At 42.0% G+C, this 24386-nt stretch overlaps 3 protein-coding genes across 2 annotated transcripts in view; 2 read left to right on the top strand and 1 right to left on the bottom strand.

Annotated features, from left to right (window-relative positions):
- ESR2 (estrogen receptor 2) overlaps positions 1-24386 on the top strand; it is a 196069-nt gene that overhangs the window by 96291 nt on the left and 75392 nt on the right.
- Positions 1-24386, bottom strand: part of SYNE2 (spectrin repeat containing nuclear envelope protein 2) — a 329548-nt gene that overhangs the window by 27268 nt on the left and 277894 nt on the right. The window contains exons 97-100 of the mRNA XM_060141612.1: positions 23550-23675; positions 17910-18065; positions 15616-15774; positions 14742-14908 (exon numbers count right to left, since the gene is read on the bottom strand). Of these exons, the coding sequence (XP_059997595.1) occupies positions 14742-14908; positions 15616-15774; positions 17910-18065; positions 23550-23675 (608 nt within the window). The remainder of the gene's footprint in view (positions 1-14741; positions 14909-15615; positions 15775-17909; positions 18066-23549; positions 23676-24386) is intronic.
- LOC132515298 (small ribosomal subunit protein uS2-like) lies at positions 351-1351 on the top strand. The gene is given in 2 exon segments (XM_060141641.1): positions 351-604; positions 607-1351. Coding segments are annotated over 2 exon segments (885 nt in total). The 5' UTR covers positions 351-399; the 3' UTR covers positions 1287-1351.

Below are 24386 nucleotides of genomic sequence, written 5' to 3' on the forward strand. Positions count from 1 at the left end.
CATTTCCACTAAGATCAGGAACAAGACAAGGTTGCCCACTCTCACCACTCTTATTCAACATAGTTTTGGAAGTTTTAGCCACAGCAATCAGAGAAGAAAAAGAAATAAAAGGAATCTAAACCGGAAAAGAAGAAGTAAAGCTGTCACTGTTTGCAGATGACATGGTACTATACATAGAGAATCCTAAAGATGCTACCAGAAAACTACTAGAGCTTATCAATGAATTTGATAAAGTAGCAGGATACAAAATTAATGCACAGAAATCTCTGGCATTCTTATACACTAATGATGAAAAATCTGAAAGTGAAATTAAGAAAACCCTCCCACTTTTCATGCCAGATAAGGGTCCATACGGCTTTGTTCTGGATTCCTGTCGTAACTTAAAGGGAAACATTAACAATGTCCGGAGCCCTTGATGTCCTGCAAATGAAGGAGGAGGATGTCCTCAAATTCCTTGCAGCAGGAACCCACTTAGGTGGCACCAACCTTGACTTCCAAATGGAACAGTACATCTACAAAAGGAAAAGTGATGGCATCTACATCATAAATCTGAAGAGAACCTGGGAGAAGCTTCTGTTGGCAGCTTGTGTCATTGTTGCCATTGAAAACCAGCTGATGTCAGTGTCACATCTTCCAGGAATACTGGCCAGCGAGCTGGGCTGAAGTTTGCTGCTGCCACTGGAGCCACTCCTATTGCTGGCCGCTTCACTCCTGGAATCTTCACTAACCAGATCCAGGCAGCCTTCTGGGAGCCAAGACTTCTGGTGGTTACTGATCCCAGGGCTGACCACCAGCCTCTCACAGAGGCCTCTTACGTTAACCTGCCTACCATTGCTCTGTGTAACACAGACTCTCCTCTGTGGTATGTGGACATTGCCATCCCATGCAACAAAAAGGGAGCTCACTCAGTGGGTCTGATGTGGTGGATGCTTGCCCGGGAATTTCTGCGCATGCGTGGCACCATCTCCCGTGAACAACCATGGGAGGTCATGCCTGATCTCTACTTCTACAGAGATCCTGAAGAGATTGAAAAGGAAGAGCAGGCAGCAGCTGAGAAGGCTGTGACCAAGGAGGAATTTCAGGGTGAATGGACCGCTCCAGCTCCTGAGTTCACTGCTGCTCAGCCTGAGGTGGCGGACTCGTCCAAAGGTGTGCAGGTGCCCTCTGTGTCTATTCAGCAGTTCCCCACTGAAGACTGGAGTGCTCAACCTGCCACTGAAGACTGGTCTGCAGCTTCCACTGCTCAGGCCACCGAGTGGGTAGGAACAACCACTGAGTGGTCTTAAACTGTTCTTCCACAAACTCTTAAAATGGAAATAGGTTGATAGAAAATAAACAGTTTCTTAAAAAAAGAAAAGAAAAAAAAACACTCCCATTTACCATTGAAACAAAAAGAATAAAATATCTAGGAATAAACCTACCTAAGGAGACAAAAGACCTGTATGCAGAAAATTATAAGACACTGATGAAAGAAATTAAAGATGATACAAATAGATGGAGAGGTATACCATGTTCTTGGATTGGAAGAATCAACATTGTGAAAATGACTCTACTATCCAAAGCAATCTACAGATTCAATGCAATCCCTATCAAACTACCACTGGCATTTTTCACAGAACTAGAACAAAAAATTTCACAATCTGTATGGAAACACAAAAGACCCCGTATAGTCAAAGCAATCTTGAGAATGAAAAACGGAGCTGGAGGAATCAGGCTCCCTGACTTCAGACTATACTACAAAGCTACAGTAATCAAGAGAGTATGGTACTGGCACAAAAACAGAAAGATAGATCAATGGAACAGGACAGAAAGCCCAGAGATAAACCCACGCACATATGGTCACCTTATCTTTGATAAAGGAGGCAAGAATATACAGTGGAGAAAAGACAGCCTCTTCAATAAGTGATGCTGGGAAAACTGGACAGGTACAAGTAAAAAGTATGAAATTAGAACACTCCCTAACACCATACATAAAAATAAACTCAAAATGGATTAAAGAACTAAACGTAAGGCCAGACACTATCAAACTCTTAGAGGAAAACATAGGCAGAACACTCCATGACATAAATCACAGCAAGATCCTTTTTGACCCACCTCCTACCGAAATGGAAATAAAAACAAAAATAAACAAATGGGACCTAATGAAACTTCAAAGCTTTTGCACAGCAAAGGAAACCATAAACAAGACGAAAAGATAGCCCTCAGAATGGGAGAAAATATTTGCAAATGAAGCAACTGACAAAGAATTAATCTCCAAAATTTACAAGCAGCTCATGCAGCTCAATAACAAAAAAACAAACAACCCAATCCAAAAACGGGCAGAAGACCTAAACAGACATTTCTCCAAAGAAGATATACAGATTGCCAACAAACACATGAAAGAATGCTCAACATCATTAATCATTAGAGAAATGCAAATCAAAACTATAATGAGGTATCATTTCACACCAGTCAGAATGGCCATCATCAAAAAATCTAGAAACAATAAATGCTGGAGAGGGTGTAGAGAAAAGGGAACACTCTTGCACTGTTGGTGGGAATGTAAATTGATACAGCCACTGTGGAGAACAGTATGGAGGTTCCTTAAAAAATACAAACAGAACTACCATATGACTCAGCAATCCCACTACTGGGCATACACCCTGAGAAAACCATAATTCAAAAAGAGTCAGGTACAAAAATGTTCATTGCGGCTCTATTTACAATAGCCAGGACATGGAAGCAACCTAAGTGTCCATCAACAGATGAATGGATAAAGAAGATGTGGCACATATATACAATGGAATATTACTCAGCCATAAAAAGAAACAAAATTGAGTTATTTGTAGTGAGGTGGATGGACCTAGAGTCTGTCATACAGAGTGAAGTAAGTAGGAAAGAGAAAAACAAATACTGAACACTAACACATATATATGGAATCTAAGAAAAAAAAAAAGGTCATGAAGAACCTAGGGGTAAGACAGGAATAAGGACACAGACCTACTAGAGCATGGACTTGAGGATATGGGGAGGGGGAAGGGTAAGCTGTGACAAAGTGAGAGAGTGGCATGGACATATATACAATACCAAACGTAAAATAGATAGCTAGTGGGAAGCAGCCACATAGCATAGGGAGATCATAGGTGGTTTGTGACCACCTAGAGGGGTGGGATAGGGAGGGTGGGAGGGAGGGAGATGCAAGAGGGAAGAGATATGGGGACATATGTATATGTATAACTGATTCACTTTGTTATAAAGCAGAAACTAACACACCATTGTAAAGCAATTATACTCCAATAAAGATGTTAAAAAAAAAAGTAAGCCAGAGAGTTGTGTGTATTTTTAATTTTTACTACTATCCTTTTGCACCCTACTATCAACCAGATCAACCTTGGGGAATGACTTCTAGCTCCAGCTCTATTTCCAATTAGCTTTATAATTTAGAGAAAATCCTTCTACCTCAGCCCCTCATGTCTAGCAGGCCTCTCAGGTCCCTCCAGCTTCAGGGAGGTGATAGCATCTGGGCGACATTCAGGCCAGAGCTCTGGAGGTGAGCAGACCCAGATCTAAGCCCCATTGTACCATCTATAAGCTGTGTACCCGGCAAGGTACCTAATGTTCCTGATTCCCAGTTTCCTTGTTAATCTTCAAATTATCCACCTTGTAGGGGGTTCTGAGACAGAAACCAGAGGATGCATGTAAAGCCTTTGGCATAAAGTGAGCACTCACTGTAATACGAGTTCTTATTACTGCTGGCTGGGATCACACGCTGCTACAATAATGCCTGATTTACACGGTATTGGCCCTCACATAGTCCTTTTATAAATATTTTATCCTCAACAGTGCCATGAGGTAGGCAAGCTTGGAACGAGGCCATGGAGCCTGGTGATGAAGAGCACACTCTTTGTGGTCAGGGTCTGGGTATGAATCCTGGCTCTATTTAATCTCATCTGTCAAACGGCATCAACAGTGGTACCTTCCTTCGCTGGGTGGCTGAGAGCAGGATGAGATATACATGCATGAAAGGAATTTGGCACAGGGTCTGACAGAGATAAGTGTCCAGAAATTGTGGCTGTAATGATTTTAAGATGGTATATTTTCCAAATTACATTCTTACTGCAAATATCAGAAGAAGTTTCCTTCAAAGCCACAAGATGATTTATTAAAAAGGAAGTAACAGAATCCAGGGCCAGGCCTGGATGCAGCTGTAACCTAGATACTTCCTTTGTTCCCCTGGCTTTCAAGTTATACCCTCCTCACCCCAATGTCTTGTCACCCTGACTGCCCAGGGAACAGAAGGAACACTCCACACAATGCCAGAGCAGCTGGGAACCCCAGGCCCCATGGGACCAAGTCTTGCATGCAGTTTGCAAGGGGCTACCCTCCTGGGAGGCTCTGGCTGGAGAAGCTCCGCCCTGAGAGCTCCCTGTAGGTGGGGAGAGGCACTCAGGCCAGCAGCCTCTGCACAGCCCTCCTGCTTCCTGCTTCCCCATCCTTCCTCCTCTCTCCTCCCAGAATGGCAGCCCCCACTGCTTCATCCAGTGCCCGACCCTAGTCCATCATAAGGCTCTCAGCCTCTTTATTTTGAAAGAAGAGGGCTAGAACACAACTTTTTAAATGAAGTGAGCTAACAAGTAATAAAATAACCTGGGTGCAAAAATACTGAGATGCAGTGATCCTGAATCCTGTTAATCCCGAGGGGTGAGGTGTGCAATAAGCAGAGGGGGGAGTATGGAGAAGGTGGATGAATAATTAGCTTGGCTTCCCCAGAACTATGGTACTCCAGGCCAGTGGCGTCCCAAATGTGGGGCTCAAGCCCATTGGTGTCCAAACCAATGGGGTGTGGGAAGAAAATATTAGACTTTCTATTGTTATCCCATTCTTTTAAAATTTCTACACTGGGTATGCTTTAAAATTCACAAACTTTAATTCTAAAATGGAACGTCTACAGAACATGCCGACATCTTTATGTGCCAGGCCTACTGTGCTTTATATATAAGTTAGCAACTCATCTAATCCTTACAACGATGCTGTGAGATCAGTCTAATAACATCCCCATTTGACAGATGAGGTAACTGAGGCAATGAGATTAAATAATTTACCATAGTAACATGACCAGTCAATGGCAGAGGAAGGATTCCAACCCGGGCAGTCTGGCCGGAGCTACTGTTCTTAAACACTTTTCTTGTGGTATCCTATATAAACCTGCACATGATAATGGGCACATATGGTGGGGTGGGTACAGGATGGTTTCCAGCGCTGTCCGGGAATATGATCAGGAGTCTAGACTCACAGCTCTAGGACACACTGGCGGGTAGAAGCCGATTCAACAAGTGTGGCATTTTGGGTGCCCACTTTGCCCCTCCATGATTTCCTTTCAATAAACATTTAACCACTCACTTTGCCTTGGGTCCTGTGCAGATCCTGAGGATTTGAAGATAACTTATTCCCAGAGGTCATGATCTAATTTCGATCTAATTTAGACATTATAATATTATAGGAGGTGCTCAATAAACACGTTCTGAATTAACAAGTGACATTCACAGATGCCCTCAAATTTGTCTTTTTCATAAAAGAGGTGGTCATGTTACATTTTAAAACAAGCATATGCATCGCACGCACACTTAGGGCAAAAAAAGAGGAAGGGTGGGAGGGAAAGAAAAGAAGCTACAAAACATTCATCCAGTCAGGACTTAACGTGCTTCTATGTCCCAACCTCCGACTGAAGGTGAAATATCCCCAAATGCACAGTGGCATAAATAAATGTTGTTCCTCAGATAATCATGTTACGACTTACTCTGGGAACCATCAGAGGTACTGCTGAGTCTATATCGACTGTGCAGACACTAATCTAATTACCTAATCAACACCTTTCCCAGGTCAGGAAGTACACGTCATTTGCCAACCCAGGCAACCGACCTCCTAGTTAGGCCTTGTTATTAATATTGCTCTTGGAAAATTTTAAATCTCGAGTTAATATTGGGAACAAGGAAATCCATTCAGAAACCAGACTGTTGTTACAGGGAAGCAAGCACAATTCTGCATTACATCAACCACCCAGGCAGCTTAAGTAGCTCACCATCTCTGTACTGGCCCATGCTTCATCCAGGTGTGCTTGACTAATACTAATCACACATATATTTCAACAAATCCATATTTCTCCAGAAAAAATAAGCATGATTCCCTGAGCTGAATTCCAGTTCTGAGGCCTGGAAAACCAAGATATTTAGGCGCAAAGAGGAAGTTTTTCACCTGTATGGACTATTGAAAGACCCGAATAAAACGAAAACATTTTTATATGATACCAAACAAAATAAGGAGTTTGACAAAGAGCATACAAATAAGAAGTTCTTTTGTGGGGCTTGCGGGTAGAAATACAGAAAATAATCAAGGTGAATAAAGTTTTTCCTTTATCTTCATCTAGCGATGGATGGGAATTTAATACTTATGAACCCTCTTCCCTCTCCAAAACAAAAATCAGGCCAGGTTAATATCACTTCATGATTCAGGCCTAAGTCTTACAGTGTGTGAGGGAGGCTTTAAATATCAAATTCATGTATATGGAAGAGTTTACATTTCATTCCTATTCTCTCCATGCTAAAGGGCCTACAGTTAAATTATTAAGGCCCTGGACCAGCGTAAGTTAAAAAAATTCCCAGGCCCATGTGGACAGCATAACTTAAAAAGGAAAACTGAGATGGTTGAGTATCTGCATTTGTATTGAAACAAACAGATACTCAGACCTGTGGGCAGCTGTCAGTTGCTAAAAACACTGTGCAAATTCTGCACAATTGCATCTTTGTAAATGACTAAACATCTTTGTAGTAAGATAATCAATTACTCCACGATCTTGAAGCCCTGATTTGAGGGCACGGACATTACAATACATTTGAGCTAATCGCCTCTTTGAAGCATTTATGTCGCCAGAGGACTTCCATTTTCCACACAGCATAATCACTTCTCTCCCCTGCTTGTCAAAGGCTGGCTGCAGACACCACACGCATGCTGACACTGGGAAAGAACCCATCCCCCGATGGCCGAGCACACACACTCCGCAGCCACCATCTCATCGGTAATTTCTATTGTAACCAACATGAGAGCGCGAGAAAACGAGACACACAGGGACAGCAGCCGCTGCTCCCAGATGTAGGACTGATCACCAAAATAGCACTTACTGTTGATGAGAAACAAATCATTCCTTAGGTTGAGCGAAACCTCCAAGTTCCCGGCTGCACCTCCACCTCCCAGGGACGAGGCGGCCCCTCCCCCGCCCGGCGGCCTCTCCATTCACTGGTTCAGCATCTTGCACAGGCCGCCCTCCCGCAGGCTCCCGCGGGCACGGCTCGCTCGCCGCTACGGAGCAGTGAGGGTAGGCAGGGAAGAGACCTGCTTCTCCGCTAACTGCAATTTTTAATCTCAGTTTTCTTCCTTCCAATAAACAAATATCTCTAGCCCTTGCCTCTCTTACACACACACAGTCTTTGTTCTGACGCTGCAGGATTGCAAGGCTGGGGGAAGAAAGTCCCAGTGTTATCTTAGCTATGGGTTATTTATGAAGTGCTATAAACGCAGGGAAGAAACACTTAAGATTTGGGGCACAGAAACGAGGATTTCTGTTCTCATCAAATTAAATGTCTCTGTTTCAGGTTTAAAAGCAATGGTGAAATCTGAAGCCCCGAGTCCAACAGGAATGGCTTCCTCCTAAAGAAGAAATTTCCCCAGGAGGTTTTCTGCCCTGCCTTTTCAGTCCTGTGCATCCTGGCTTGGGAGGGGCAGAGAGTTTATTTAGTCCATTTCTTTGCTTTTTTGCAATAGTAATAATAATAATAAGAATTCTATCTTGTAGTACAAATGGAGTTCAACACTTTGCAGAGGAAGAAATTTTGCAGTTTTCCTTGCTAGTCCCTCCTAGGTTTTACCATAATTTGAGCACCTGAAAATTCCTCTACCTCCCTTCCCGTCCTTCTCTACACGACCCTGAGGGGCTCTGCTTAGGGAAGCACCCTTGGTTTGTGTCCAAGCCCCTTTCAGGCTCAGTCTCAGCCTTATTTGGAGACTCAATGATATCAATAATTTCTCATGGGCCCCCAAAGCCCAACATTTAGCCATTATTACATCCCCACCTTGAAACACACTAAGCACATTCTAGACCAGTGAAATTAGGTATAAAGATTTGGAAACAGTTCTCCCCAAAGGCAGCATCTAACTTGTGTCCACACGCTTGGCTGTCCCTGGTGCTCCTCCAAGGCTCAGTACGCTGGACCTGCCTGATGCTGGACACCAGGCTCCTGACTGCTCACTGACCCTGTGATGGCTGCTGTCTCCTTGGAGAAGCTCCCCGACCCTCAGGAAGGCATTTCTGCAGGGCCCGGGAGCAAGAGCCACCTGCTCCAGAGGTGGAACGATGGGACTTGTGATGGGAAGGAAAAAGGAAAGTGGGGAGGCCCACCTCACATCTGGCTCTCCCTGTGCGACAAATCTCTAAGTGCTTCTAGTCCCACTGGATCAGGCAACCTGCTAAGACCAGAGCAAGTCAACTTTATGACTAGCGGCATTGTTTGGTCTTCCAAAGTAACCTTGAGAAAATACAGATAAAAGGAAAGCAATGAAAAACGTATCAGCTTAAAAAGGCACACATCTCTCTGCCCATTCTTCAAGGGATGGAAAAACAATCTTAACACACAGTTGCCATGGTAATAACTGCTGAGCTTAAATGACAACATTTTAATTGCTACTATTATAAAGCAGGTGGGCTTTTCACATTGGTAGATAAAATGTGAAAATTATGCTTAGTTAAAAAGTTTTTTCACGGACTTGATCTTTCTGATAGCAAGAGAGCTATCTAGTCTAAATAGGAAGGGACCATAAGGTAGTACATCTGAGTGTGTCCCTCCTTCATAACACTGGCTTAAGGATGCCAAGTCTATTAAATGATGGTTCTGGGAAACAAGAGGAGATGAATCTTTAAGGAATTCAACTCCTGGGATTTTGAAATCAAAAGTACGTATAAGTGAGGTTATGTGTCGAGCTGAGGCTTTCTTTGGCATCAGTCCTGTTGATGGCCGGGGACCCTCTTTTCAGAGCTTTAGTCTGTGCTGGCTGAAGCAGGTCAACTTTGCATCCTTTGGTCCATCACCCGACATCCTGTGCCTAAACTGTTCTTATTAATAGGTAACCTAGCTGCCTCCAAAACACGGATCACACATATCGGTCGTTCTGAAAAATGACTTCTGTACTTTAGTCATTTCTCCTGCATTCAGGTTTTGCTGCGTCACTTTTCAAATATATTATCTAAGAAAACATGGGCAAGAGGAGGAGGCAACAGTTACAATTAAAAAAAAAGTTAACTCTCCCAAAAAAGAGGGGATATATGTATATGTACGGCTGATTCATTTTGCTGTACAGGAGAAACGAATACAACATTGTAAAGCAACTATACTCCCAATAAAAATTAATTAAGAAATAAAGTTAATATAGGAAACGGCCTTTAAAAAAAGTTAACTCTTCATTTAATCTGTCAATAAACATAGGATATAATTAATATTTGTCATCAAACCAGATTGGGTTCTATAATAATCACACCATTCACCAAAAAATATGTAGTGCTTCAAATGGCCTTTCTGTGGAAGAAATTAATAGCATGTTTTATAAGAGTTCAGATGTCACAAATGCAAGAAGCTGCCCAAGGGCCCATGAGGAATGCTAAAAGCTCCTGGGGCAATTCTGATGGAGAGCCAGTTCTGTGCATTTTAGTGCCCACATCAGGGCCTCATGTGACCTTATGTGAGGAAATTAGCATTAAGACTGACTTAGGCACCCCAGTCCCCTTGATCGTCTGGTTATTTCAGGAGATGTGTCCTTTAGATTCTTTAAGGATTTTTACAGAAGCTGAAAAATACTTTATAAGCAGAGGAAAAACAGTGGTTTGGGTCTAAGCACCCTCCCTCTCCTCCCCTATCACACAGCCATACTGCACTGCACCAGAGGCTGGCATGCGTGTGTATGGACAGACCCATCGTTGGCCTGGTACTTTTTCATCCAGAATCTTGTCCATAGTTTATCAACAAGGAGACAGGCTTACAGAGGTTGCAAGACTTGGGTTACCGTACGTGGCAAGTCCACCATGTCACCTCATACTGCTGCTTGCCCTAGCACTATTGGCAACACCTGGGCACTTGTTAGAAATGCACATTCTTGGCCCAACCCAGTCCTACAGAATCAGAAGCTCTGGATATGGGGTCCAGCCATCCATGTTCTCAGGAGCCCTCCAGGGATTCTGATGAATGTTTAAGTTTGAGAACCACTGCTCTAGAGTAGACAGTAAAGTCTATATTGAGTACTAGATTTTAGAAAAATTCTGCTAAACCACATTTTCCCAAAAAATTAATTAATTTTTGGCTGCGTTGGGTCTTTCTTGCTGTGCGCGGGCTTTCTCTAGTTGCGGCGAGCAGGGGCTACTCTTCGTTGTGGTGCACGGGCTTCTCATTGCAGTGGTTTCTCTTGTTGTGGAGCACGGGCTCTAGGTGCGCGGGCTTCACTGGTTGCAGCACATGGGCTCAGTAGTTGTGGCTCGCATGCTCTAGAGCGCAGGCTCAGCAGTTGTGGCTCGCAGGCGTCTGTAGTTGTGGCTCGTGGGCTCTAGAGCGCAGGCTCAGTAGTTGTGGTGCACGGGCTTAGTTGCTCCGCGGCATGTGGGATCTTCCCGGACCAGGGCTCGAACCTGTGTCCCCTGCATTAGCAGGCGGATTCTTAACCACTGCGCCACCAGGGAAGACCTAAACCACCTTTAGAAGTCTCAAAGGAGCCAAGTGCTCTTCTGATGCATGGAGCAGGGGGACAGAATTACCTTGGCTCCGTGCCACCATGTGCAGAATTGCTTCTGCCCTTGGCTCAGTTATTTACCCTCTCTGAGCTGCGGCGTCCTTCTCTGTAAAATGGAGAAGACTGACCTTGCAGGGTTGCTGCAAGGATGAAATGAAATAATATATATGAGCCTGGCCCTTAAAAAAATAAACACTGGGTTCTTCCCCTATCCACCAAATAACGGAGCCTACTACCTGAAATGATCAGTAAATTTAATGTGCATTTAAGTAACCTTGTCCTCCATGTCTTATCAATTCTTTTGAAATTTACCTCTATTTTGCTGAGAATGAACCCAAAACAACAGGTCTTTTTTCATTTTTTTTTCCAGTGAATTAAATCTGATTTATTGAGGTCTTGAACTTCTGAACACCATCCCCAACTTTTTGTTTGTTTGTTTGTTTTTGCGGTATGCGGGCCTCTCACTGTTGTGGCCTCTCCCGTTGCGGAGCACAGGCTCGGGATGCGCAGGCTCAGCGGCCATGGCTCACGGGCCCAGCTGCTGCACGGCATGTGGGATCTTCCCGGACTGGGGCACGAACCCGTGTCCCCTGCATCGGCAGGCGGACTCTCAACCACTGCACCACCAGGGAAGCCCCTTCCCCAACTTTTAAGTTAAAGGCTTGTAGTTAAAATCTTGAAGTCATGAAGCTGGATACCTGCTTCATAACTTCAAGATTGGTCTCCCTCCCGACCTTCCCTCTTGTTAATGACAGGTGCTGTTCCTGCCACAGGAATGAAGCAGCAGAACACTGTGAGCAGGACAGGAACGGTTAAATGGTGACCAGAATTGTTTGGGCAAATGAGGCCATTAGTATACCCTGCAGGGCTGCAGGTTCTGATTAGCATGGTTAATTCTACTGCCTGTGCTCTCCTGCTTTTCTGATGGCCATGCAATGAGTATCAGCAATCAGACAGGGAGTTGATTCTATGTGAGGCCAATTTACGGCAGGTTCAAGCTTGCTGCCTCAACCCACAGATTCACCTAAAGCGTAAAGTCAACTAAGAGTTTCCTAGACTATCAGTCATCTGTCTCACCCCGGCCTTTGCTTTAAAGTAAAACAAGTTATTCCTTCCCTAGTCCTTCAGTTTCAAAGGGATTAGGTTTTCAAAATGTTCTACTCATTTCAATGTAACAAGACACAAGGGTCTGGGTTAGCAGGGAGGTAACACAACTGTTTGAGTAGAAATCCTGGTTGCCTCATGTGCTGACTGTGTAACCATGGGCAAGTTGCTTAATTTCAGTGCCTCAGTTTCCTCATCTGTAAAATGGGATAATGGTATCTACCTTTCAGAATTATAGTGAAGATTAAGTGAAATCATACATAAAAAGCACATTGTTAAGAATACAGCCGGCAGCCAATATATTTGCTATTATTTCAACTCCTTATTTTGCCAATTGCTCTTTCCAAATAGACGACTGAAATTTCACCTGCTGTTTTTGTCTTTCCCACCAAGGAACTGGCTGAAGACAGGCAGTTAGAGAGGAGGGAGGAAAGCAAGCAGCCTATTAAACTCTGAAGTGATAGAAGCAAAGCACGAATGAGTAAGAATGAATCATCCCTCTAGTCCTCAGGAAGCAGGATCTAGATCCTACTCCTGAATGATCTAAGAACAGGTATCATGTCCTCATACTCTTTTTTTTTTTTTTTTTTTTTTTGTGGTACGTGGGCCTCTCGCTGTTGTGGCCTCTCCCGTTGTGGAGCACAGGCTCCGGACGTGCAGGCTCAGCGGCCATGGCTCACGGGCCCAGCCGCTCCGCGGCATGTGGGATCTTCCCGGACCGGGGCACGAACCCATGTCCCCTGCAGGCGGACTCTCAACCACTGTACCACCAGGGAAGCCCATGTCCTCATACTCTTGATTAGTGCCAGGTGCCCAAGAAGACTTTGGAGATAAAGACAATGACGACAAAGACATACCAGACACAATTTACCCAACAGAAATGATGACAATCTTATGTCCTGGAACATTCATTCATTTCAACAAATATCTGAAGCACTGGTCTAAGCACTGGAAATAAGATAGTCAAAGACATTGTTCTCATGGAAGAAAGACCTCTCATGATTAGATCTAAGCGAGGGAATCCTCTTCCACTCAAAAAACATGTTACTTAGTCTTAAAGTCTTCTTAGGGAGAGACAATGATAATAACCACTCAATAAATACTGGCTCCCACATGCTGGTCCCAGGCCAAATGCGAGACATGTGTCATTCATCCCCACAGCGGCCTCTGATGTAATCAGTGCTGTGAGACACATTTTGCAGATTTAGAAACTGAGGCTTAGAGAGGTTAAATCACTACAAGTTTCCATGGTAAGTGGAAGTCAGGTAAAGTCAGGACTGGCTCAAAATCTGTGCTCTTAATCCTTGCTTGGGTTACCGTCATGGATTTCCATAGATTTCTTTTCCCCCCAACTGGCAGTAGACAGAAGTTGAACTCAGCCCAGCTTGTGCTGCCAGCCAAATCACCCTAATATTTATCTTCGACAGACCCTCCCTTCTAAAAAAACCGCGAAAGACTCAAACTTTATTTAGGAGGACAAGTCTTCAGTTGAGATTTAAGCTCTTCTAAGACTTAGCCTCAACCTACCTTTCTAAAAGCTTCATCTCCTGCACTTGAGCCAGTGGAGCTTCTTATCATTTCCTGCACAGTTTCTACTCTGCACTACCCTGTACCTCTTTACTCACAGAATATGTTTCTCCCCCTTCTGCCACCAGTAGCGCTGGAATCCCAACCCCTCATTCAGGACCATCTGGGGACACTGCTCTTCTATCAGGCCCCTCCCAATCCCCACCCCCACTCCAGGAAGATGAGGTTTGAGCTCTCAGACCACTTGGCTTTACACCTGCCCACATGTCTGCTTCCATTAATGTAACTGACTCATCTTACTTCCTGGTCTGTAATTCTCATAGCACTTAGCCTGGTGCAATCTGCTGATGGAACTAGGTTCATTTATGGTTTACAGTAAACAATGAGGCAAAGGAAATGCCAAATGATTAAGAGTATTTTATTTTCAGTACTCCCTGATTCTTCGTTTACCTTGCAGGATTCGCCTGTATAGTCCACGTTATACATGTGTTCAAAATTGCCAAGCACTCTGTTATGTAAAAGACTCGCTCGGCCAGTGGAAACAAAGCCGCATGAACGGCCCCAAAGCCAAGTGACTGCTCTCTGTGTGCCAGGTTACAACTGAAAAATACTTTGGTCAGGGCCCGTCTTTGGACAGAGAATTTGAAGCTGGAAGACATTTAAAAGTTTGAGTGGCACCGTCATCGTTATTTTGTGAGGGGAGATAAAATGATCAGCCTTGTTTCTGACAAGCACTGGATAGCCTTGATTTATAGTCACAGCTGTGCCTCCTTAGTCCACACCTTAGCACCAGATGCCCACTGGGGACCTGGCATACCCGGCAAACCTGCAGAGAAGCCCTGCCTTGCCTGAGTGTGCCCAGCCCCCGTGGTGGTGGTGATGGGGGCGTGGGGGGCAGTCGGGGACCTCCAGAAGCAGCACCTAGAAATCAGGCCTATGCCCTGACCTACCTGCACCTGTCACACACAAGCAGGAGCAGGCAGGCATGATTTCATCTGGGGGACACGCAAGTCCTAAGGCAGTGTGAGAATTGCTAAATAATACCTCCTCAAGGAACAACTCTCATTTAAACCTAGTCTAAGTCATGTGAACTTTTAAGCTAAAGACAAAAAAATTAAAGCGAGGTATACTAAAATATAATCTTCCTATAATGTTGAAATAAGAATTTCCATTTTTACCAAGCTTTGCCTTTATCTGTAAGTTTATAAAATTTCTGGGTTACCTTAGAGTAAGATGGGGCTCAGTTTCTAGATCTGTGAAGTAACCGCTGTACCTAGGGAGTAGGAATCCATTTTTAGGCCACTTCTTACCTTGATCCAATGACATCAAAAAGATGTTGCCAACGGTCATTAATTTTGTTGAGCTTGTCATCGATCTCAGCTGCTCTTGTCTTGTTGCTGGCCTTGATCAACCGGTCGCCCATTTGTTTTAACTGTAACTTGTTTTCACTAAACAAATTTATTTCTTCCATGCAGTCCTGGCATAGGGCACCAAAACACAAAGCCGGAATCACTATCGAAAATTCACTTCTTTGCCAGCTAGAAACACACAGTTGTGCCTCTTGAAATTTCTTAAAAAATAAAAACACTTCTCACACCTGTTAATGCAACTCTTTGGAGAGCAGCTAAAAAGTCAAACAATGCCCGTTCAGCGCATGTGTGATATATAAGGCGGTAGTTACTTTCTTAATTCAAAAGCCCTGGTTTCCCTCACAGAGTTCTTCTAACCTAAGCTACTTCGGAGCGGAGGACTACTGAGCCTAACTAAATTAGCCTAGTATATCAGCAAGAGTTTTCCTGAGGGCTAACTGAGCGGCATTTGGGGTGACCGTGGCCAGAAGGCTCTTTCTCCCTTTCCCTGTGGGAATCAGTGACCTTTTCACAATTACGAGCCCCACTGCTGTTGGTCTTTCTCCTTTGGCCAGGGGAGCTCCTTAACAACGCAACTAGAGAAACCGTAACTCACCTGGGATAGGAACTGAAGCTTAAGGGGACACGAGCCCCTTGTCTGGCCAGACTTCCTAACCAAGAGAAAGCAACCCCCCTCGGTACACAGCACCATGCCCCCCTTTCCCATCTCATTGGAAACGGGCCTACGACATCATACAGCTCTGAGCCTAGGAGTGAGGAAGGCAGAGGATACCGTGGTGGTCATAACCGTCCCCATCTGGGGACTCCTGCTTACCTTCTGAAGCTTTTCAATCATTTCTTCAATACTAATATCTGCTGTCTGGAGAACTTTGTTTTCCATCTGCACCAGCCATGCACACAACTCTTTATTCTTTTCATTGAACACAATCCATGAATTGAGCCTGTCTTCTATCTCCTGTTTGCGTACAGCCACCTGGAAATGAGAATGCATTTGGCAGCTGGGTGCAGGAAGGAAGGAAGGAGTTTCTCTTCCCTTCTCCCCATCAAAAGGACTATGAATTTCATTCATTTTAATCAGAGGTCCTATAGACTTAAATTATTATGTTTTTGCCTTTTAAAGACCTAGGGTTTAATTTCAACAGAAGTTCCTTACACCTTTGATAAATGCCATAAAAAGCAACAACAATGACAGTAACAACAGAAGACTGTACCTGAAGTGTAAATGACCAAAAGGTTTCAGTATTACCCAATATGTATCTATTATTACCGAGGTATATTAAAAGTTAGAAACATGAAGGTTAGATGAGTGCGTTTTAAGCATCACCCAAATTTCTTCTGTTCCTTATTCTTTCAGTGTACATTTATTTACTGCTTGCTCCATGCTAACTTATAACTTTATGACTCTAATCCTTTCTTTTTAAAAAATGATCAAGTCCTTATTCTTACTTAAGGCCAACGTCCTGCCTATTTAATTTAAAAACTACCATCTTGATCACAAATCTAACATTTGTAATGCAAATGGATCATGAAAATTAAAGTCATTTAAATGTCTTACTGGTAATTTCAAAAACAAAATAAAATTAAAAAACAATACGCATCACTCATTTAATCCACCTTCCCAATATGCACTATGGCTTTGGAGGGAAACCATGGAAATGGAATCAAATACTGGTCTGCAGTGAGCAGGCTGATCCCCAAACACCCAACGCTCTGTTACGCATAAGCTAACGTCAGCAAAGGCGCTTCCTCCTTACAGGGTTCAACTTTATTACTTAAATAAATATAAATTCAAAGAATGCAAATCAGCCTCTCCAAATGTACAAAGGTATTCCCAGGTCTTAGAAATCTTTAGAATTTTAGAGATAAAAGGGGTAGCTAAGAGTTGTTTCGGTTAACTTTTAACATCCCACTTTATAGATGGGGAAACCAAGGTTGAACTCCTGGAGATTTTTTTGCTATGTACAACAAACAAAACAAAAACAATCCTCTGCTCTTTCCAGAGTGAGGCAAAAACATATCTAATGCTTGTACATCCACCCACCAAATGTGTTAAGAAGGCTCAAAAAACTATTCCTAAAACACCAAGTTTTGTGTTTCTGTTTTTCAGAGCATCTATTTATCTCAGCTTTTTAAAAGCCTGGCATTTTGCACAGATCATTCTGAGTGGCTTCATAATGGTAACAATTGGGAACATCTGGGCTCCAGTCTGCTTTTTCCTTAACTTTCCTTAACCTTTCACATATTCTAAATATTTTCTTTTATATAAAATTTGAATAAAAATTCTAAAAGGACGTTTAAAATTATGGGTATATGGTGAATATTAAATACTAAAACAAAGAAGGAAAACATTTTTATTTTATTAAAATGCATTCAAAACTGTGAATTTCAACTTTTAAGTACATCTCTTCTTAATTCACAAAAATGAGATCGAGGACTTTACTTTTCTTAGAATTAAATTGTTCTTAAAACAAAGATCTATTTGAACCCTTTAATTCCATCTTGATCCTGTCACCTTAACCACAATCCAGTTCTTAGTAAGTAGAAGTGATCTGCTGAGATACTAAGTGTAGCAGCTGATCATTTCTTCCGGAGAGTTTTCAAAGCCAGCTACTTGAAATAAACACTGGATTGCATGCGAATGCAGAGTTCTCAGATACAATGACCCCAAGCCTGGCACTAAGTACATCTCCCACTGTTTGTTGGGCCCAGAACAGATACTGCAGAGATACTGCTTTTAAGGCCAGCCGAGACCTCTTTGCTGAAGTCCTGATTCTAAGACAATGACCGGTACTTGTCATCCATACAAGACAGAGGGCAGAGTGCACGCAGCTGCTCAGGACGGCATTCCTCCCCTCCCCCACCACTTAAGGTGATTTTTAAAAAAGCTCATTAAAAGTGTGCAAAGTTCCAGCATTGAGCGCTGGAGAAACAAAGGGTCAAATCTGTTAAACAATGTTGCCGCCTTCTAAAGGAGCAGCGGCCAGCCTGGGCTCCCAATGAAAAGGGCCTCCCGGTTCAATGAAATTAAGCTTCTTTCTACTTTGTCTGGCCTTCGGAGACATTTCAATAAACTTAAGAACAGCCGTGCCCTGCAGTTAACTAACTTACTCTTAAGCAGAGGTCCTCCCATTGTCTGTGCAAATGCTCTATTTGCTCTTTCAAAACCACCACGTCCTCCACAAGAATGTGCTGGGTTAGGTCGGTCTTCATAGTGTGAAGTTCTTTCACGTTCTGAGTCCAGTTAGCCAAAGACTTCTCTAGTTCCTGCATTTAAACACAAGAAAGAAAGGGAAAGAAAGAAAGAAAGAAAAAAAACTCTTCAACTCAAGCTGCTGTTGTTTCCAAACCTGTAGGCTAATACTTTGATTGGACTCTGGGGGAGGGGAGGCCAGGAAAGGGGGCGGGACCTTCTGAATGAGAAACAGCCCAGGGCCAGCGTCTGCAGTTGTGGTTGGCCAATTCCTCACCACCTATTTTCTCAAAAGAAAGCTCTTTTCTACCTTTATTTTCACTTCCTCGGGTATTTCAGACTTTTATATACTTAGTTCTATGTTAAACTCAAGTAAGTCTTTACCTTTATTTTGAGGAAAGTATTTTTGGAGTCTAGCAACAATCTCTCACATACACACTCACTTTTAATCCTGAAACTGTGTTACAGAACGTTGTATAAAATGTGATTTCCCATTTTTAAAACACCTTAAGAAATGCATTGTTGCTATGTGGCAATCATATAACAGCTTCTGTTCAAAGGGAATTCTTTTGGTTAACTCTCAAAAAGAATGAATGTAAGTGAAGAAAAAAAATGTTCCCTAATAATTACCAGAGATGGGTTAGCAGAAAATTTCCTCTGGCCCTGTAAACACTTATTTTTTAAAAAATTAAGTATTGGTCAAATTAAAACGTTTTTGAATCCCAGGACTTAATGAAGATAATCACTTTCACAAGAGAGAAGGTAAAATGAGACAGCCCAAACACTCAAGAGATCTCCAGATTTTTATTGTGCTTCCAATTCTTTCTATTTTGGCACATTTTAAGGGTCTCTATTCATACCTGTCTATTGAAATCTGAAAGACGAGAGTATTTCATTTACATCTGAAATCAGTCTGATTTCTGATGAATCAGTTAACTCCGATTGCTTTTCAGAGTTCTAAACGCTACATGGGCATGATTTCCTAACTTGCCAACAAGGATTTACATTTAATAAGATGTAAATTCGGAAGATTCTTTTTAAAGGTTGCATGGCGATTCAGAAATAGCACCTTTATCTGAGGAGAAACCATCACTTTAAATTTTTGTTTCCTACTTTTAGCTCCATGATTGTAGTAAAGAGGACGAGAGCAGATTCTGCAGTGGAACACTTTTACCAGCTTCGTAACGTAAAGGGGGGCAAGTCACACGCAGAGGCTGACCACTCACTGACTCTACAGACTAGAAGGCCGCTGAACGTCATACAGCGTTTCCTGCTCAGAAGTGTGGGCTCAGATGCCTGCACGGAGGGAGGCGTCTGTAAGTTATCCACCACTGGGTTTAAATCCATTTTGGTTTGGATACTCGGTTTCCTCCCACAGTTGAAAGGATAATTGACAGATGTAGAACTTTTGAATATGGACGTTTTATGATTCTTAATAAATAATGCCAAATTGTGTCCTCAAAGGAATGACCATATTCTTCCACATCCAGTTTGGTGTCGAGTTTTATGTATTTGGGGGGCAAGTTTAATATGTGTAATGACTCTTAGTTATTGTTTAAATTTGTTGTTCTTTAGTTACTAGCCTGAAATGCTACCCAGTCCTTCACGCTGATGCTTCCCCAAATATATTTAGTTAATTACTACCGACACTTTCAGATCTCAGACCAGGTAATTCCTCAGAGGGGTCTTCTCTGAGTCATCGGATGAGATTGGGACCCTTGTTTTGTGCTCTCACAGCCCCCTGTCCTTTTCCCCTCTAACACTCACCATGCTTACAGTTATTCACACACACATATATATGTACGCATACAGTGGGACTCTGGTTAACGTCTGTCTCTCCAGTAGCCTAGACTATCGGCTCCATACTGGCTGGGGCCATGACAACATTGCTCACCAATGCACTGCCCACCAATGCATTGCCCACCAAGCACCTACCAAGAGGCCTGGTGTATAGTAAGTCCTCAAATATTAAAATGTATGATTGAAAGGAAAGAATTTGGCAGTATGTATCAAGTGCTTTAATATGTTCATAAATATTAAGTGAAAAAGCAAGGAATGAAACAATATATAGACTGAGGTCTACTGTGGAAGTCTATTAAGGCTGACGTTCACTTATTTCTATAAACATTTCAAAAACTGTGCTTCTGTTTTTAAATTAAAATACTCCAGATTTGCTACCAAACTAATTGCAAAAGAGAACATGTCAGTCAGATAAGTTTCCCTTTCTTAATTTAACTAGATAAATTTTCTACATTGCAAAAGTACCTGTAAAATTCCAATTGTCCATATGACACGTGACTTAAAACTTGACTGCATAAAGTGGTGTGTTGCACAGGCTTTGGCTGGACTCCAACACAGCACAACAGCATTTAAGTCTTTGCCTGTGGACTCAATTACTATTGGGATTGTCAAGTCCCATTTCCCTACACTACCATTTGGGTAAAAAGAGGATCAAAAAATGAATGTGTATATATATAAATATTGGTCTGCATATGCATAGAATATCTTTGGAAGAATACACAACAAACTGGTAACACGGCTTCTGTGGAGAGGAACTGATGGGAGAAAAATTTTTCGTGTGTACCTTTTGAATTTTGAACCATGTGACCATATTACTTATTCAAAAATTATTTTATGAAGCGGTATAAACCTCCTGTTATAAAATAAATAAGCCATGGGGATGTAACATACAGCAAAAGGAATATGGTCAGTAATATTGTAATAACTTTCTATGGGGACAGACGGTTACCAGACTTATTGTGGTGATCATTTCATAATGTATGCAAATGTCAAATCACTATGTAGTACACCTGAAACTAGCATAATAGTGTATATCAACTATATTTCAGTAAACAATTATTTAAGAAAATAAAACTGTTCTAAGGACTCAATCATTTGACAAGTTTTATGAAATAGATGCCCACTAGAGCGATAGCAATTTTCATAATACTGAAAGTTAGTATATAAAACATATAAAGAAATCATACACACATTTCTTTATAAACATATAAAGAAATCATATATGTGCAGACACATATAAACATGTAAAGCAGTTTTTCCATACATCAACTTGGCTGTGATGGGAATGTAATTTCCTAAGGAAGAAAGTAAATGTCAGACTGGTCGAATGGTTAGGTATCTCCCCAAGTGACTCAGGGATGATAAACACTGTTCTAGACCGGCTTCAGGTTACTTGGGATCTTTCTGGAATATGGTCACAGGTTGAATGAACTCAATGCTCTTGGTCTCTCTCCCCAGTTCTTTCCACTGAGAAATAGAATGCTGAGGCTATGGAAGTTGAAAAGATCCCAGTGGAAACCGAGATGTGTCCTACTTGGGAAAAATTATGCCTCCTCATGGGTTTATGGTTCACATTCTGCACAGGTTTCTGGACTTGATGAAAGGAAACTCTATGTGTCAACTCAAAGAGGGACTCCAAATCCTCTTATCTGTTACTGAAGTCTAGATCTAAAGTAGAGATGATAAAAACTTTGAAAATCAGGGACAGACAGGAACCTTCTTAACCTAATACAGGCATCTACTAACACAACACCACCAAAAATCACACTTCATGGTGAAATGATAGAATCATTCTCTTTAAAATCAGGACTGACACATAGAGGCCAGTTATCAACACTTCTAACAACACTGCTCTGGAGGTACTGACCAGTGTAGACAGAACAGAACAAAAGTATAAGAATTAAAAGGAAGAGACAAAAAAAAGTCATTATTCATCAATGGTGATTGTGTTCACAGACCCCCAAAAGAATAGATAGACAATTTATCGAAATTAACAAGAGTTTAGCAAGACGGCTGAATATAATATCAATGCACAAAAATTAGTTACATTTCTAGACATCAGTAATAAACAAAGTATAATTAGAAAAAGGCAGTATTTTCAATAGCTTCAAAAGTAGCACCAAGAAGTAAATCTAACAAAAGATGTACAATACCACATAAAATTATAAAGCACTAAACATGAATATAAGGAGAAATATGCCATATTCGGAAACAGGAGTACTCAATGTCAAAAAGATGTTAATTTCCTCCAAATTATTCTATAAATTCAACACAATTCCATTAAAACTCTTATCAGGATTTCTTATAGTTTGACAAACTGCTTCTAAAGCTGTGGGAGATCAAAGAACCAAGGATATCCATACTCGAGTGGGAGAATGAGGGATGGGTACCTCACACCTGAAATGAAGATCTGTTCTAATAAAACACAGTATGCAGGATAATTTGGTATAAAAGCTGAGATAAGCAGACCAATGGAATAGAGCAGAGAACCAAGAATCAAACCATGCATCATCGGAAACCTGATATTGGACACTGGACTAATCAGTAAACAGGCACCTGGATAATGGTCATCCGTATGAATGAAACAAAAATTGGCTCTTTACTTCAAAACATATGCAAAAATCAGTTCTTCACTGAATAAAGGTGTAAACGTAAGATGCAAAATTTGAAAATTTTCAGAAGGAAACGTAGGAGTATATCTTTATGACTTACGTATAGAGTAATGGTGCTGCTTATATAAAGTTTAAAAACAAAAGGAGTACTTCTACATTCCACTGAGATCTACATACACATGTAGTAAAACGATAAAGCAATGCATAAGAATGAGAGGACACCAGATTCAGGGATGTGGATACCTCTGGGGAGGGGAAGTACATTAGAGATCATACAGGGCATTTGAAGTGTATTTGTAATGTTTTATTTTTCTGCTCGCTGATGGTTTCATGGTAGTTGTCATATTATTTGTTGTTAGAATTTTTTTGCACAGTAGAAATTTTTACAATGAAGAAAAAAGGTTCAGGAGGGAGGACACTAATTTCCAGCACAGCTTTAAGTATGAGATGCCTCAATTCTTCCTAATTTCTTTCAATTTGACCCCTGAAGTCACTGAAGGAAGAAAAAAAAATTTTTTTAAACCTTATTCCATTAGGCTATTGATGTCTTTCCAACATCAAACCTGCAGAAAGGGAAGAGATGTAGGGCGTTCCTGACCTCGGGATTTAACAGGTCCACATTCCTATCAGTAAGTTTGCCTTGTCTTCTGCAAAGTCCTAACATACCCAGGAATCTTTGCTAGTGTGGTATCCATTAGGCAGAATATAGTTTGGAAGGTATTACAAAAACTGTTGTATTTGAGCAAAACCCCCAACCTATTGTCTTCTAAAAACTGAATTCTTCATTCATACTTTACTCTCATTTCAAAGACAAGGCCATTTGGTAAGGGAACAACTTTCAATGTAATCTCAGAGGCCACATCTTAAATTACCGAGGAGAAACAGAAAGAGGACCTGAAGGAGAAAACCCCCAAAATTCTAAGAAGTTCTGCAAAATCTTCCTCATCTTCACACATGGATCTCAAAAAGCATTGATTCTAATTGCTTTAGTGACCAGGAAGGTGTATTAGAGAGAAGACAGGCAAAATATTTTCTAACTGGACACGAAGACTTAGTTTCACACAGACATCGAAAGGCAAACACACACTTCAATGTCGCAGAAAACAGCTGAGTGATTATCTTGAACACTACTTCAGATTTCAATACCTTAATCAGCTCTTTTTCTCGATGGAGCTCCTCATGAAGTTCTGGAAGAGGATCTTTACTCTGTGCCTTTAAAACTTGCAGCCTGTTTCTCAACTCCTTGATTTTCTTTTCACACTGGTCCCAGGTCTATTTGAAAACAGTATTAAAATTGGTAAGTACTTGGTTGTTTAAGAATGAAGTGTAGGAATAGGATAATTAATTTAATCCATGTAATCATTCTATTAAATGTGTTTTTGTAAATCACGCAGAAACCCGGTTCCTTGTCTTGAGCAGACTGTGGTCTAAAAGAGCATATGGGACAGCAGGATGGTTCGACGCCTCTCTGCAGCTTTACGTGTGGCTCATCTCAACCACTGCGTTGCCTTTGGCTTCGAAATATTTCTTCCTCCCCACATCTCTGACCTAGCTAACTTATTTCTATTTTAGTTTTGGAAAAGTTCACATTTAAAAGGCTACTAGAAGGATTAAGTTTTAGCATTTCCAGCCTTGGGTATATGCTCTAATAGCACTGAAAAGCAAAAGCACTGAACCACTTTTCTTGTCTTCTTTTTTTTTTTGCGGTACACAGGCCTCTCACTGTTGTGGCCTCTCCCTTTGCGGAACATAGGCTCCGGACGTGCAGGCTCAGCAGCCATGGCTCACGGGCCCAGCCGCTCCGCGGCATGTGGGATCCTCCCGGACCGGGGCACGAACCCGCGTCCCCTGAATCGGCAGGTGGACTCTCAACCACTGCGCCACCAGGGAAGCCCTTGTCTTCTTTTTTAATGTCATCCCTCTGCTCTCTCCCTTTCCCCTTCTAGAAATAGCTTGGCTTTAGAGACCCTTTCACAGCCAAGT

This window comes from Lagenorhynchus albirostris, chromosome 1 (assembly GCF_949774975.1).
Source record: "Lagenorhynchus albirostris chromosome 1, mLagAlb1.1, whole genome shotgun sequence".
Classification (NCBI taxonomy): Eukaryota; Metazoa; Chordata; class Mammalia; order Artiodactyla; family Delphinidae; genus Lagenorhynchus; species Lagenorhynchus albirostris.